The 13,576-nt window shown below is 38.1% G+C and overlaps 1 protein-coding gene across 1 annotated transcript in view; it reads left to right on the top strand.

Annotated features, from left to right (window-relative positions):
* The first annotated feature begins 7,953 nt into the window (after positions 1 to 7,953).
* Positions 7,954 to 13,576, top strand: part of PTCHD4 (patched domain containing 4) — a 118,421-nt gene continuing 112,798 nt past the window's right edge. The window contains exon 1 of the mRNA XM_075598492.1: positions 7,954 to 8,529. Coding sequence (XP_075454607.1) covers positions 7,981 to 8,529 — 549 coding nt within the window. The 5' untranslated portion in view covers positions 7,954 to 7,980. The remainder of the gene's footprint in view (positions 8,530 to 13,576) is intronic.

Below are 13,576 nucleotides of genomic sequence, written 5' to 3' on the forward strand. Positions count from 1 at the left end.
CAGAGTGTACTGGTGATAATCATATGTTTGTATAATGTTCATAAATTCAGTAAATCCAAATCACCCATAATGACAATGGAAAGGATAAATGCCATAATCAATAATATTCCCGATTTTGGAGAGAAGTACTTGAGTCACAGTATCTAGAGGGGATGTCGGTAGAATGCCAAAATATGACAGGCTCTAACCCCCTCACAACAAGAAACAATCCCTGGGATATGGCTCACACAGCAGCAAAATAAATAAGAATCATTTTACTCACAACCATTTGGAAGGTGTCCGGCAGTAGCGTGCTCCCTGCTCATAATTGAGAACCGTAAGTGGACTCCCGTGTGGGAAAAGATACAGTAGGCAGTGCACTGCTGAAAAAGAAGGCTGGATCGTTAAGTAGTCAATTAAAAACGTATTTATTGTGCCTTAGGCAACATTGTAAAATATGCCATTTTAATTTCTTCACCCTTGTGATGATGTCACAGACTATTGTTTTGTTTTGAACCCATTCATTCTTTTTCCTGTCTCTTTGGGTAATACCCACCATACTTCTCTCCATACTTCTTTGTGTTGTCGGAATCTTCAGAATGATCTTTGCATTTAGGGTTCAAGTTTCACATCCATACGTGAGCACGGGCAGAATACACAGGTCGAAAACTTTCTTCTTGAGGACAAGTGAAAGGTTTCCTTGAAATATTGGCTTGTTTCTTCAAAATGCGCTCCATCCCATCTTCATTCTCCTATTGATTTCATTCAAAAGGTTCCCATCCATTGTTGTTTGTCAGCCAAGGTAGACATACAGTAGTCTTCGACTTGTGTGTTTGTGTGCATACATATATATATATATATTATATGAGAGCAAAAAATGTGGCGCCAGAGTAGTACTGTGATTGGATATAAGTGAATGAACTATAGTGACTATAAATATGAATGGGAAGTGTATATAGTGCTATAGGTGTATATAAAAGTGAAATGTGCAATATTAAATGACATATACCATATTGCGTAATAATTTGTTAAACTATACAACACAACAAAACCATAAAAAATTATGTGAAAAATAAAAAAGTGCAAAAAGTGCTTAAAAAGAAAAAATATATATAGATAAATAAAGTCCAACCAGTCCTTCAATAGTCAGTCCATAATAGGAGGTATTGGATGTTACAAGGGGGTCTTCGGCTGCTCTCACACGGGATTAACCACCTCCACGGAAATCTAAAAACAGAAAAAGAGAGAGAGCGCACGCCCTATAGCATAACACTGTATGTTTATTTGTAAAAAGGGGAAGGGAAGGAAGGGGGGGAAAGGAATCGCACTCACAAGATAAAAATAATTAAAAGGCAGTTTGTGAATATATATCACCACCATCCGGTTCTGTACAACGGAATAGCTCTGTGGACTCCTTCAGGACTGCCTGTCCAAATCGCCGCTGACCGAATACCGGGGACTCGGAGTGGAGAGCTGATTCTTGGACAGCAAACAGACGGCAAAACGGCGTCCCCGGTATTCGGTCAGCGGCGATTTGGACAGGCAGTCCTGAAGGAGTCCACAGAGCTATTCCGTTGTACAGAACCGGATGGTGGTGATATATATTCACAAACTGCCTTTTAATTCTTTTTATCTTGTGAGTGCGATTCCTTTCCCCCCCTTCCTTCCCTTCCCCTTTTTACAAATAAACATACAGTGTTATGCTATGGGGCGTGCGCTCTCTCTCTTTTTCTATATATATATATATATATATATATATATATATATAATATCACTGAGCATTAAAACATAATGTGCAAGGTCACCTGGCTCTTTATATACTGCCATTTACTACATTTTTTGTAAACTTTAGCAAATTATGGCAAGCGTTTTTTTTAACCCACATGACAATGTTATTAAAAACTTAAAATGCACTAATATATATATGAATTTTTTTTGGCAGAATCATAGACCCTATACATTAGTAGGAGATAGCAGTATGCCTGCTTTCCAGTATGCGAGGAGTTAACCGCATTGATTAGGCAGTCCAGAGGTGATCCTAAGCTCACCTGCTTTTTAAAAGAGGAAGAGGAAATGCCTCTGGAGTAGCGGTCTCTCTCAGACACTGAGAGAGGACAGAGGAGAGCAGACAGACAGACAGACAGACAGACCATATTTATGTTGTCCCAAAGGGAATAAAGATCCCAGGTAAGAAGCCAAGTGGTGTTACTGAATATTACATACCGCAAGGACACATGATTGCATAAACTGTAAATGTGGATAGACAATTGATGTGGCCTTGTTCTTGATGTATTTATCCATTCGAATATGAGCTAATTTTGTCCACTTTATGTAGATGCTTGCATGTTAGACATCTAGTTCTCCTACGGGGGAAATTACCATTCTTTGGTTTACCAATCCCTGTCCGATCTGTAAGAGTTTTTAATAGGTGCTATTAAGATTTTTATATTTCTTGCTTTCTGAAAAACTATAGGTATTCTAGGTGGTCATTTAGAAGCAATTATTGGATCATTTAATATGATACCCCAATGTCTATTAAGAATGGCTTTAATTTTTGAGGCCGCATTATTAAATTGTGTGACAAAGATAGGAGATTTTAAATTTCCCTCTCCATTCATCGATTCTTTGACTTTTTTTGTAAGGACATAGTTGTTTCTTTTTGGATTTATCCAAAAGCTTATGTTGATCTAATTGACCTACCTGGTTGACATTCTCCAACCACTTTTTGTAGTAATTACTAGTATTGTGTAAATAACTATTGGTACCAACTGTCTTGAAGTGCGTTTTAGTAACAATGTTCTCATTGGTATCTATTGTCAACTGTAAATCCAGAAATATGATATTCTTCCTATCTGTCTCAAAGGTAAACCATAGACCCATATCATTATTGTCAAAAGTATTTAAAATGTTAATAAAGTCCTCTAACTTCCCATCCCAAATTAACAAAAGGTCGTCCATGAAACAGCCATAGAACACCAGTCCCGCCCCCAGCCCTGTGTCCCCCCACACATGAGACTCCTCCCACATTCCCATGTAGAGGTTGGCATAGCTGGGGTCGAATCTTACCCATGGCCGTTCCACAGACCTGTAAATAATGTCTTCAAAAATAAAATAATTATGCTCCAAAATAAATGTAATTGCTGCCAAAATAAGCACCTTTTGTGTAGTATATAAATTAGGATCTGTATTTAGAAAGTGTTCAACAGCCCGTATTCCTTTTTGATGATTTATGCATGTGTACAATGAGGCCACATCACATGTGGCCCAAATGTACGGTGATTTCCAGGAGATCTTGGAGATGAAGTTTATGACATGCAGCGTGTCCCTTAAATCTTATTTTTATTTGACAACAAATGGTTGTAAAAAATAGTCTACATATTGGGACACGCTGGATGTCATAGACTCCACCCCGTAGACTATGGGTCTCCCTGGTGGTTGTTTAATATCCTTACGCAACTTGGGAATGTGATAGAACACTGGTGTTCTAGGATATCTATTATACAGAAAATTAAATTCGGATTTATTAATAATACCTACAACTTGTGCTTCCAATCAAAGACTCTTGAATGCCTTCTGATAATTGTCCATCAGATCCATCTCTAATATAATATATGAGGATCTATCCCCCAAAAGGCAGCTTGCTTCAGCCAAATAGTCTGTCCTATCTTGAAGGACTATCCCCCCCCCACCCCCCTTATCCGCTTGCCTAATGACCAATTGTCCCAACTTACTCAGTTCTTTTAAAGCTAACATGTCATATTTCTGTAAATTTATTTTATGAATTGTAGTGGTTTGCTGGCACATAGATTCAAAATCCTTCAGCACCATCGTGTATAAGGTATCCACAAACCCACCCTTCGATTGATAGCGAAAGTATGTGGATTTTGGGGTAAATGGTGAATGTTGTATCTCAGGTGTTAAATTGGCTGAGGAAATTATATTTTGTGTACTTACCATTAGAGGTGCCCCCAATGGTTGTAATGTCAATTGAGAAGATCCTAAAGTTGACTAAGACTCACCGAAATCAGACATTTGTAACTGATTTTCTCCCACTACTGTGGTATCAATTGATGGATGTTTTGTCCATTGAGAAGGAGAAAGAACTGACTGAGACGGAGAACCACCTAAATCGAACAAAACCAACTGTTCTGTCCATTGAGAAGGAGAAAGAACTGAATGAATTGGAGAACAACCTAAATCGAACACTGTCCCATTTCTATAGGCACCAATGAAGAATGTTGTGTGAATAGATCTATATGTGAATCAAAGCTATCCCTAGCACCATTGTCATCCTCCCTTGATAACACTGTTAACCTGTCTACTGATAGGGCATCCTCTGATAACATTGAAGTCATTGCTTGAATGCAATTTAATTCCTGTGTTGAAATTAAGTTGTTTCTCTCTATTTTGCATAGCAAAATGTCTCATTGATGTAATTTTCCGTATATATTTATTTAAATCTACAAATAAATTACATTTGTTTGGTAAGCTACTCGGGGCAAATGGCTAAAAGTGAAATATGATGTGCTGACAACACAAAACTAGACAGATTAAAAATACAGCGACTCTCTGGCGTGTTGAACCTTGGTCTGTTCTCTTTCTTTCTTTCTTTCTTTCTTTCTTTCTTTCTTTCTTTCTTTCTTTCTTTCTTTCTGGCATTGCCCTAATCTTGTTCCTCGCTGCTTCTTTTTCTGCATTGTGGAGTAAATGCCTCATACGTTCGTTGTCGGTCCCAAATGGGATATGCTTGCCCCTTTTCCCGAGCCTCCTGTTGCGTCACCATTTCTAAAAAATTAAGCATTATGGGATGTCTTTACAGTAGTGCAAGATACCTGCTTAGTTTGGTCCTTAGTTTGTATGTTGGGTATTGCCCCACTACTGTGACCTTTTTCTTTCTGTTCTTTGTTTGTCTGACTACTTCCATCTTTATCTTATTCCTGCAATATTTCAAATCTATTTTCAGTAGTACATTTATATGGAAATTTACTTTTCTGTTGTTTATCTCCCTTTGAGAAGTGTTTTATGTCATTTGATTTTTCTATCTTTGATTGATGTGTTTCCTTACTCCTTTCGCTATATTTATTGAACTTGTGTTCACGTCTATATGGGTATAATGATTGGACCTATCTCTTCAATCATTTCTCCTCCAATGCCTCACCTTATTCGTGGCACAATCATTAGTATCTCTTTCATAATTTTTGTTTTCCCTTTCAAGTACCGCCTCTTCAAAACTCAATACTCTTTTATTGACTAAATCATCTAACTCCAGGAACTCATCACTTTCCACATATGGAGTCAATAACTTTTGTATGCCCGCAATATCCTTCTCGGTTGATTTCAGTTTATCTTCCCTATATGTAATTGGTAGCCGTGAGAAGGAACATGTTTCTAAGATGTTATTCCAGTTTGATGACAATTCATCATTAGTCTCAAAGATAGGTTTTAAAAAAAATTCTTAATCCCTTTGGGACTAGTTTTTCATCTAAATATTTTTGCAAATATAGGAGATCCCACCAGTGCTTCATTTCCTCTTCTCAAGCCTAAAGAAGTTGGCTTTTAAATCGATGTTGTCCTCTACTTCCTCCAGCCTGTTACTCTCTGCAGGATATAAATATTGCTGTCTCCCAGCTAGTCTCTTTTTGCTAGTTTTCTTCATTTTGTTAATATAACTATAACTAAATGTATTTACTCCACAGTATTGGCAGCTGTCTAAGGCTGAGTTCAGGGTAGATGCTACGGGCGCGAGCGTCTGTGCGCGCCTCCGCCGTGTGCTCCTGCAGCCCCGCGATCTGTGCCATGGCTGCAGGAGTTGTGTCGCGGTATTTGGGGGCGTGACGGGGGGCGTGGCGAACGTGTCACGGAGCTGGTTCGCTGAACCAGCTCACGTGACGCGACTATAGCCCGAAATATAATTTTGGGTTGTAGTGGCAAAATGTAGCAGCGTCAACGCTGTACTTTGCCATCGGTGGAGTTTTCAGTTTTGAAAACTCCCACCGAACAACCCGAAATTGTGATGGATATGGTCGCGCACACGTCGCGTAGCATCCACCCTGAACTCGGCCTAAGAGTTGTGAATACACATTAAAAAACAGAAAAATGCATTTAGACTGCGCCTATAAAGTGTTGTCTTACATGCAACACTTAAAACCCTTAAATGGAGTATATGAAATAAAAAAATATATTTTTTTTGCATATATATAAATTAATACATTTCAATGAGAAATTATATAATTACCAAAATAATATTGTGATGTACTAGTAAAATATTATATGATGAATAAACTACACTAAATATATTGAAAGAACATTGATAGTAGAATGCCAATACTGAAGAACTCATTTATTCTGCACTATCGCAACAGGACTAACACTGCTATTTCTGTTTTATGTATGTATATATATATATATATATATATATATATATATATATATATATAAAGAAGAACAGAGAGCGCACCTCCCATAGTGTAAAACAGTACATTTAATTAAAAAAAAGCACAAGGGGATTAAGGACACTCACAAGGATAAGCGATAAAAAGGCAATTTGTGATATATATAATCACCACCAGCAAAGCCACACCGTCCAGGAACACATCTGGTTGGTACAGGGTCCCTACCAGGGTACCAACCAGATGTGTTCCTGGACGGTGTGGCTTTGCTGGTGGTGATTATATAATCACAAATTGCCTTTTTATCTCTTATCCTTGTGAGTGTCCTTAATCCCCTTGTGCTTTTTTTTAATTAAATGTACTGTTTTACACTATGGGAGGTGCGCTCTCTGTTCTTCTTTTTCTATAGTTTTCCTGTTGGAATTGGTCATTCCTTCTGAGAGCAGCCGTGGATCCCTGAACAGCATCTCTTATATACCATCATTGACTTTGCACTGGATTTCCATCAAGGGTTGGACTTTACTCTATTTTTTGTATCCTCTCCCCATTTTTTTTCCCTATTTGATTATCAGCACATTCCAAAAACCACTTTTCCCCCCTTTTTTTCATATTTTTTCAACATCCAAATATACTGTTTGTCACATGTTTTAGATTGATTAATATTGTAATATATTGCACATAACTATTGCACTTTTATTACCTTTAATTAATTATTTTTTATTGATACTTGATTTCACGAGTGGCGCTACTGAAATTCCTATATATATATATATATATATATATATATATATATATATATATATATATATATATATATATATATATATATATATATATATATATATATACAGTATATATATATATATATATATATATATATATATATATATATATATATATATATAGATATACAGATATATATATATATATACAGTATATATATATATATATATATATATATATATGTGTGTGTCACATACAGCACATATTTCAGTATCCTACCATGCATTGTTCAACTTCATGATGAAATATGTGTCCATTCCCAGTTGCAAACACTGTGAATACAGATAGCATAACCCTCTGCTGTTTAATGGTAATATAATCCTCCAAATAAATCTCTCCTGACAAATATAATAACTATTTCTTAATTTCTCCCCTCTTTGATGCTTCACTGACTTTTTATATCTCTGCCAGGAGCCTGTAAAAATAACTCATCAGCTTCCCTTCCTCCCTCCTCCCTCTTCCACATACTGTACAAAAACACTACAGCACATGTTTACAGCTTTGTGCATAAAATCAGGCAGAGCTGGTAGGATATCCCTCTCATGCTCACATCAAAAGGGGAGCTTTGTTACTGCAGCAGAAATAATCCACCCTACAAGCAGTGATCAGTGGTGAGGGGGGAGAAGAGGGACAGTGCTGACAGCCACTGCCTTTAATAGCCAGAGCCCCCCACAGATCAATATCTGGCTGCCTTGCTGCAACTTGCTGCAGTGTTTGAGCGGAGTAGTGAGAGTGCACAGGGAAGTGTCCGAGGAAGGCAAAGCCCCACGCGTGTCACATGTGCTTCTTAAGGCGATCTGGAGCATTAGCGAGCAGGATCTGCTGGAGGATGCTGCGGCAGGTGATCCACAAGGGGCTCCAGTCATTCTGCTACCAGCTGGGCTTGTTTGTCAGCAGGCACCCTGTGTTCTTCCTCACCGTCCCCACGGTCCTCACCCTGATCTTTGGCTTCAGCATCCTGGGTCGCTACAAGGTCGAGAGTGACCTGGAAGCCCTGGTGGCTCCCAGCCACAGCCTGGCCAAGATAGAGAGGAGCCTGGCCAGCAGCCTGTTCCCCCTGGATCAGTCCAAGAAGCAGCTGTATTCGGACTTGCACACCCCGGGGAGGTATGGCAGGGTGATCCTCCTGTCCAAACCCGGGGGGAACATACTGCTTCAGGCTGACCACATCCTGCAAATCCACCGAGCTGTGCTGGACATGAAGGTGAAGCACAACGGCTACAATTATACTTTTTCTCACCTGTGTGTGCTGAGGAATGAGGAGAAGAAGTGCCTGCTGGATGATATTATTTCAGTGCTAGAGGACCTCAGGCAGGCTGCCCTCTCCAATAAAACAACAGCCAGGGTGCAAATCCGCTACCCCAACACTAAATTAAAGGTATGCCCACCCTGCATGCTTTCAACTCATTGGGGGGCAGCACTTATTTTCTGACCATAACAGTAAACTACAGCTTGGATTGCAGATATCCGTTTTAGGGTAAGTCATTTCAAGAAGATATCATTGATTCAGGAATGTTTAATAGGGGCTTCTTATATATTTGCTTTGTATGTGTTTGCTAACAGGACCGTAGGACTGTTTTTGGAGTTCATTATAAATGATTGCACCTACAACAGGTATGTGGACATAGATAGATACTGTACACTGGATGGGGCTTGTAACTACAGCCACTATCTTTAATTATCATTTTAATATTCTACATATGCCAATCTTAATGTAATTTTTATGTTGGCCTTATTAGGATGATATTTTTTTTAGGGTCATATGATAAATTTTGGATGTTTACTGTAATTTTCAACACGAGAGCATTTTTATTTTTCAAACATACCATACTTAAATAAGACATTAAATATTGTCATTTCAAGTTGCGATCACTGTATAATCATGATAGGTTTGATCATCACCTGCTACCCTCAGGTGTTGATATGATCTGTAAATTGCATTAGAGATGTATTTTTATATATCTTCTCAAAGGAGAGCACAAAGAGCTGGGGCATCAAGGCAGTTGTGTTTGCTTTTACAAGGCTTAGCATATTGAAAGGAAAATTAATTGCAGAACTTTCAATCAATGACAGCCCTTGCATTTCTCTGCAGTATTTTGTAATGAGTTCATAAAAAGATTACACCTTTGATGCCACATTGTTTAGGTCCAATACGTTTAGGAAAATATCCCAGGTTTTCTTTAATATGGTTAGTTCTGCATGTGGATATTGGTGAATGTTAAACCTTTGACATGCTGTACTGTATGTTAGCAAATACTGATATGCTATGTTGGTTTCATTGGGGTTTCATGCTTTGTCATTAAGGCAAGCTGCTGAGATTCAACTGGCTGAAACATGTGAAAAACATTCAAGTTCTTACTTTTTACCCACTGTTTTGAGTTCCATACATCTCATAGTAAATTACTCATTGGTATCAATATTAGTTTAATGTGTACTGTCCTGCACTTGCAATTCTGGCTCTAATGTTACATATCCTGTTTGTCAATTTTAATAAACAGATATACAAATCAGAACAAAAAAGGGAAAAAAAACCCGCTCAACCTAGATAGACCAGAGGTCAAAAGTACAGACCGGTGCATAAGGGCAAATGATTGGACAACATAAGAAAGAAACACAGAATGGAGCAAAGGCACTGCCACCCGGATAAGTCCCTTTATATTGCACTCAGTGTCTGTGGGGAGGGTCACCTTACTCAATTGTAATTGGTGCAGTCTGAAACAATAATCTGGTCCTACATGCAATGTGTAATGAATGACTTAAAAACCATTTATTGGATATACGCTAAAATAAATCGGAACCAGATTATGACAATGTGAGTACTTAAAAATGCCTAAAAGTGGTACGTTATGCTTTATCCTTGTAAGGAAAGTGTGTCCAGTTACAGTAACTGGATTGGTTAGCATAACGGGCAAAAATTCTATGGAAGCACTAATGAGTAGATGCAGACAAGTGTATTGACTACTTGCTGACAAGTGTTTCTAATGACGTCACCGAAGTGGCTGACAGCAACCACATACTCAAATTCTATTGTGAGCCGTGCATAATACTTGCGTGGTTAGCAATTACTGAGAGCCTCTCTGCTTATACTCATACGACCACTGTTGGTGGTAAGTAACCAACACTACAAATCACTATGTGAAACAAGGTGTAGTGTTAACCCTATACTCTTGATAGTATAGAATCCCCCGGAGATATGGGATTAGTCGTGTGGAAGCATAGTAAACATAAGATAAAACTGTAAGCTACTATGGCTCTACAGAGCAACACAGCAGTGCACACACAGTAAACAAATAGGCAAACCCACAGCTATCGTATCACCATGCAAGCCTGCATGGTGCCAATAGTATGCAAAAAGTGTGGGTGTATAATCAAGCAGGCATAAGTGGAATGATGGTGACAGTAACAGAAAACCCCTGCAAAATTCTAACCCTGGCTGAGATTAACTGCACACTGGGTAGGGAGAGAAAAAGGGAAGTCCCTACACACCAATATATACTCTCCCTACAGGGTGGTATGACAGTAAGAACGTGCCTACCAATCGGATCACCAGCTCCCACACCCTAACCCTAAATACATGCCCCTAAGCATACAGGGGGAAAGGGGTGGGGAGAGGAAAGAAGACCCTCAGCATTAATCTGTACTGTCTCTATTGGAGCGTGATCTGTAATGCCTGGTGCCTGGATACTTGCTGCTGGCTGCTTAGCGCTACTCAACCGGTGTACAGATTATGCCTGACTCATGCGTCAAGCCTGCAGACTGAGTCATGCATGATCGGTACAACAACAAAAATGTTGTATTCAACAAAAAAATCAATTTGGATTCTAAATGATCTAAACGTTTGATTGTATCTCCCCCTTGTTCACTATATTTAACTTTATCTATAGCTAAGTAGCTGAAGTTTTTTATACCTCCACTATGACATTCTGTGAAATGTTTAGCTACTGGATTTATCAAATCACCCTTTTTGATGAGTCTGACATCTTCCTGTATCCTCATTCTTAACATGCGTGTAGTTCTTCCTACATATTTCATCCCGCAGCCACAAGAGAGTAAATATATGACAAAATTAGAATTACAATTAAGAAAACTTTCAATCTTGAATTGCCTTTGTGAACTGTCGGATGAAAAACTTTTGGAAGGTGCCATATACCTGCACACGTTACAAGCTCCACATTGATAAGATCCCTTAGTAAGGAAATCTTTTCTCCTTAGGTCCTCTACAAAAATATCACTAGGAGATATAAATCCAGCTATAGTTTTAGCTCTTTTAAATACACATTTAGGACCTGTTTGGAGATGATCTTTCAATGAAGAGTCAATTGATAATACATTCCAATGTTTACGTAAAATCTTCTTGATTTGATTACTATTCCTACTATATTGAGAAATAAATAGTGGTACATCGTAATTCTTATCAATGGAATTTTTATTATTAGTAAAATGTTTGTCAGTAACCCTCCCTCTCTCCACCGTTCCTCTAGGGTTCACCAAGGTGGCCCTTTCTAGTTTGGATATCTCTTCAATTGTAACCTGTAAATGGTTAGGTTCATAACCCCTTTCAATAAATCTTTTTTTCAGTTCCTCAGATTGAGATAGAAAATCCTCCATAGTGGAGCAATTCCTTCTCAATCTGAGGAACTGTTCCCTGGGGATCCCTGAGATCAAGGGCATGGGTGGCAGCTGTCTGCTCTGAGAAAGGAGTTCTGTGAGTTCTCCTTTCTAAAGGTATTAGTTTGAATTTTTTGAATAACATCAATATATAGTAGAAGGTCCAGAAATTTGATTTGTTGAATATAAAATCATATGTGAATTTTAAATCATAAGTGTTGGTGTTAATATACAAAAAGAAGGCTTTTAAAGTGCTTATATCCACCTTCCAAATCAAAATGAAATCGTCAATAAAACGTTTATAAAAAATAATATTGTTTCTAAAGGGGTTAGTGCAACTATAAATAAAATGTGTTTACCACCACCCCATAAATAAATTAGCATAAGAGGGGGCAAAACTTGTCCCCATCGCCGTGCCTTTGGATTGTAAATAAAATTTGTGCTCAAACAAAAAATAATTGTGAGTTAATAGAAAAGTGATTGCTTCCAAAATAAAAGTTGTGTTGAAGAGTGAGTTTTCTGGACCCTCTATGAAAAATCTAACAGCCTCCAAACCCAATTCATGTCTAATTATTGTATAAAGAGAGGTCAATCTAGTGTGACCCATACATATGATTGATCCCACTTGATCTCCTGGATCTGTCCTAATAGGTCACCAGAGTCCAGGATGAAAGAGGGCAGGGCTCTGACACGTGGTTGTAAATATTTGTCTTTGTATCGTGATAAATCATCTCCCAAAGATCCTATGCTTGAGACTATTGGACCCCACCAATGTCTTTATGCAATCTTTATTAGATCTTCTAGAACTGGGTAGATTAACAAATGTTCTTTCTAAAAATGAATTTGACTTCATCTATAACCCGACTCCGGTAATCCCGATCTTTCACCATCTACCAAAGATCCACAAGACTTTGGTCGACCCTCCTGGACGTCCAATAGTCTCAAGCATAGGATCTTTGGGAGATGATTTATCACGGTACATAGACAAATATTTACAACCATTTGTCAGAGACCTGCCCTCTTTCATCCTGGACTCTGGTGACCTATTGATCCAGGAGATCAAGTGGGATCAATCATATGTATGGGTCACACTAGATGTGACCTCTCTTTAAACAATAATTAGACATGAATTGGGTTTGGAGGCTGTTAGATTTTTCATAGAGGGTCCAGAAAACTCACTCTTCAACACAACTTTTATTTTGAAAGCAATCACTTTTCTATTAACTCCCAATTATTTTTTGTTTGAGCACAAATGTTATTTACAATCCAAAGGCACGGCGATGGGGACAAGTTTGTCCCCTCCTATGCTAATTTATTTATGGGGTGGTGGTAAACACATTTTATTTATAGTTGCACTAACCCCTTTGGAAACAATATTATTTTTTATAAATGTTTTATTGACGATTTAATTTTGATTTGGAAGGGGGATATAAGCACTTTAAAGCCTTCTTTTTGTATATTAACACCAACACTTATGATTTAAAATTCACATATGATTTTAATATTCAACCAATCAAATTTCTGGACCTTCTACTATATATTGATGTTAATCAAAAAATTCAAACTAATACCTTTAGAAAGGAGAACTCACAGAACTCCTTTCTCAGAGCAGACAGCTGCCACCCACGCCCCTTGATCTCAGGGATCCCCAGGGGACAGTTCCTCAGATTGAGAAGGAATTGCTCCACTATGGAGGGTTTTCTATCTCAATCTGAGGAACTGAAAAAAAGATTTATTGAAAGGGGTTATGAACATAACCATTTACAGGTTACAATTGAAGAGATATCCAAACTAGAAAGGGCCACCTTGGTGAACCC

This window comes from Ascaphus truei, chromosome 4, assembly GCF_040206685.1.
Source record: "Ascaphus truei isolate aAscTru1 chromosome 4, aAscTru1.hap1, whole genome shotgun sequence".
Taxonomy (NCBI): Eukaryota; Metazoa; Chordata; class Amphibia; order Anura; family Ascaphidae; genus Ascaphus; species Ascaphus truei.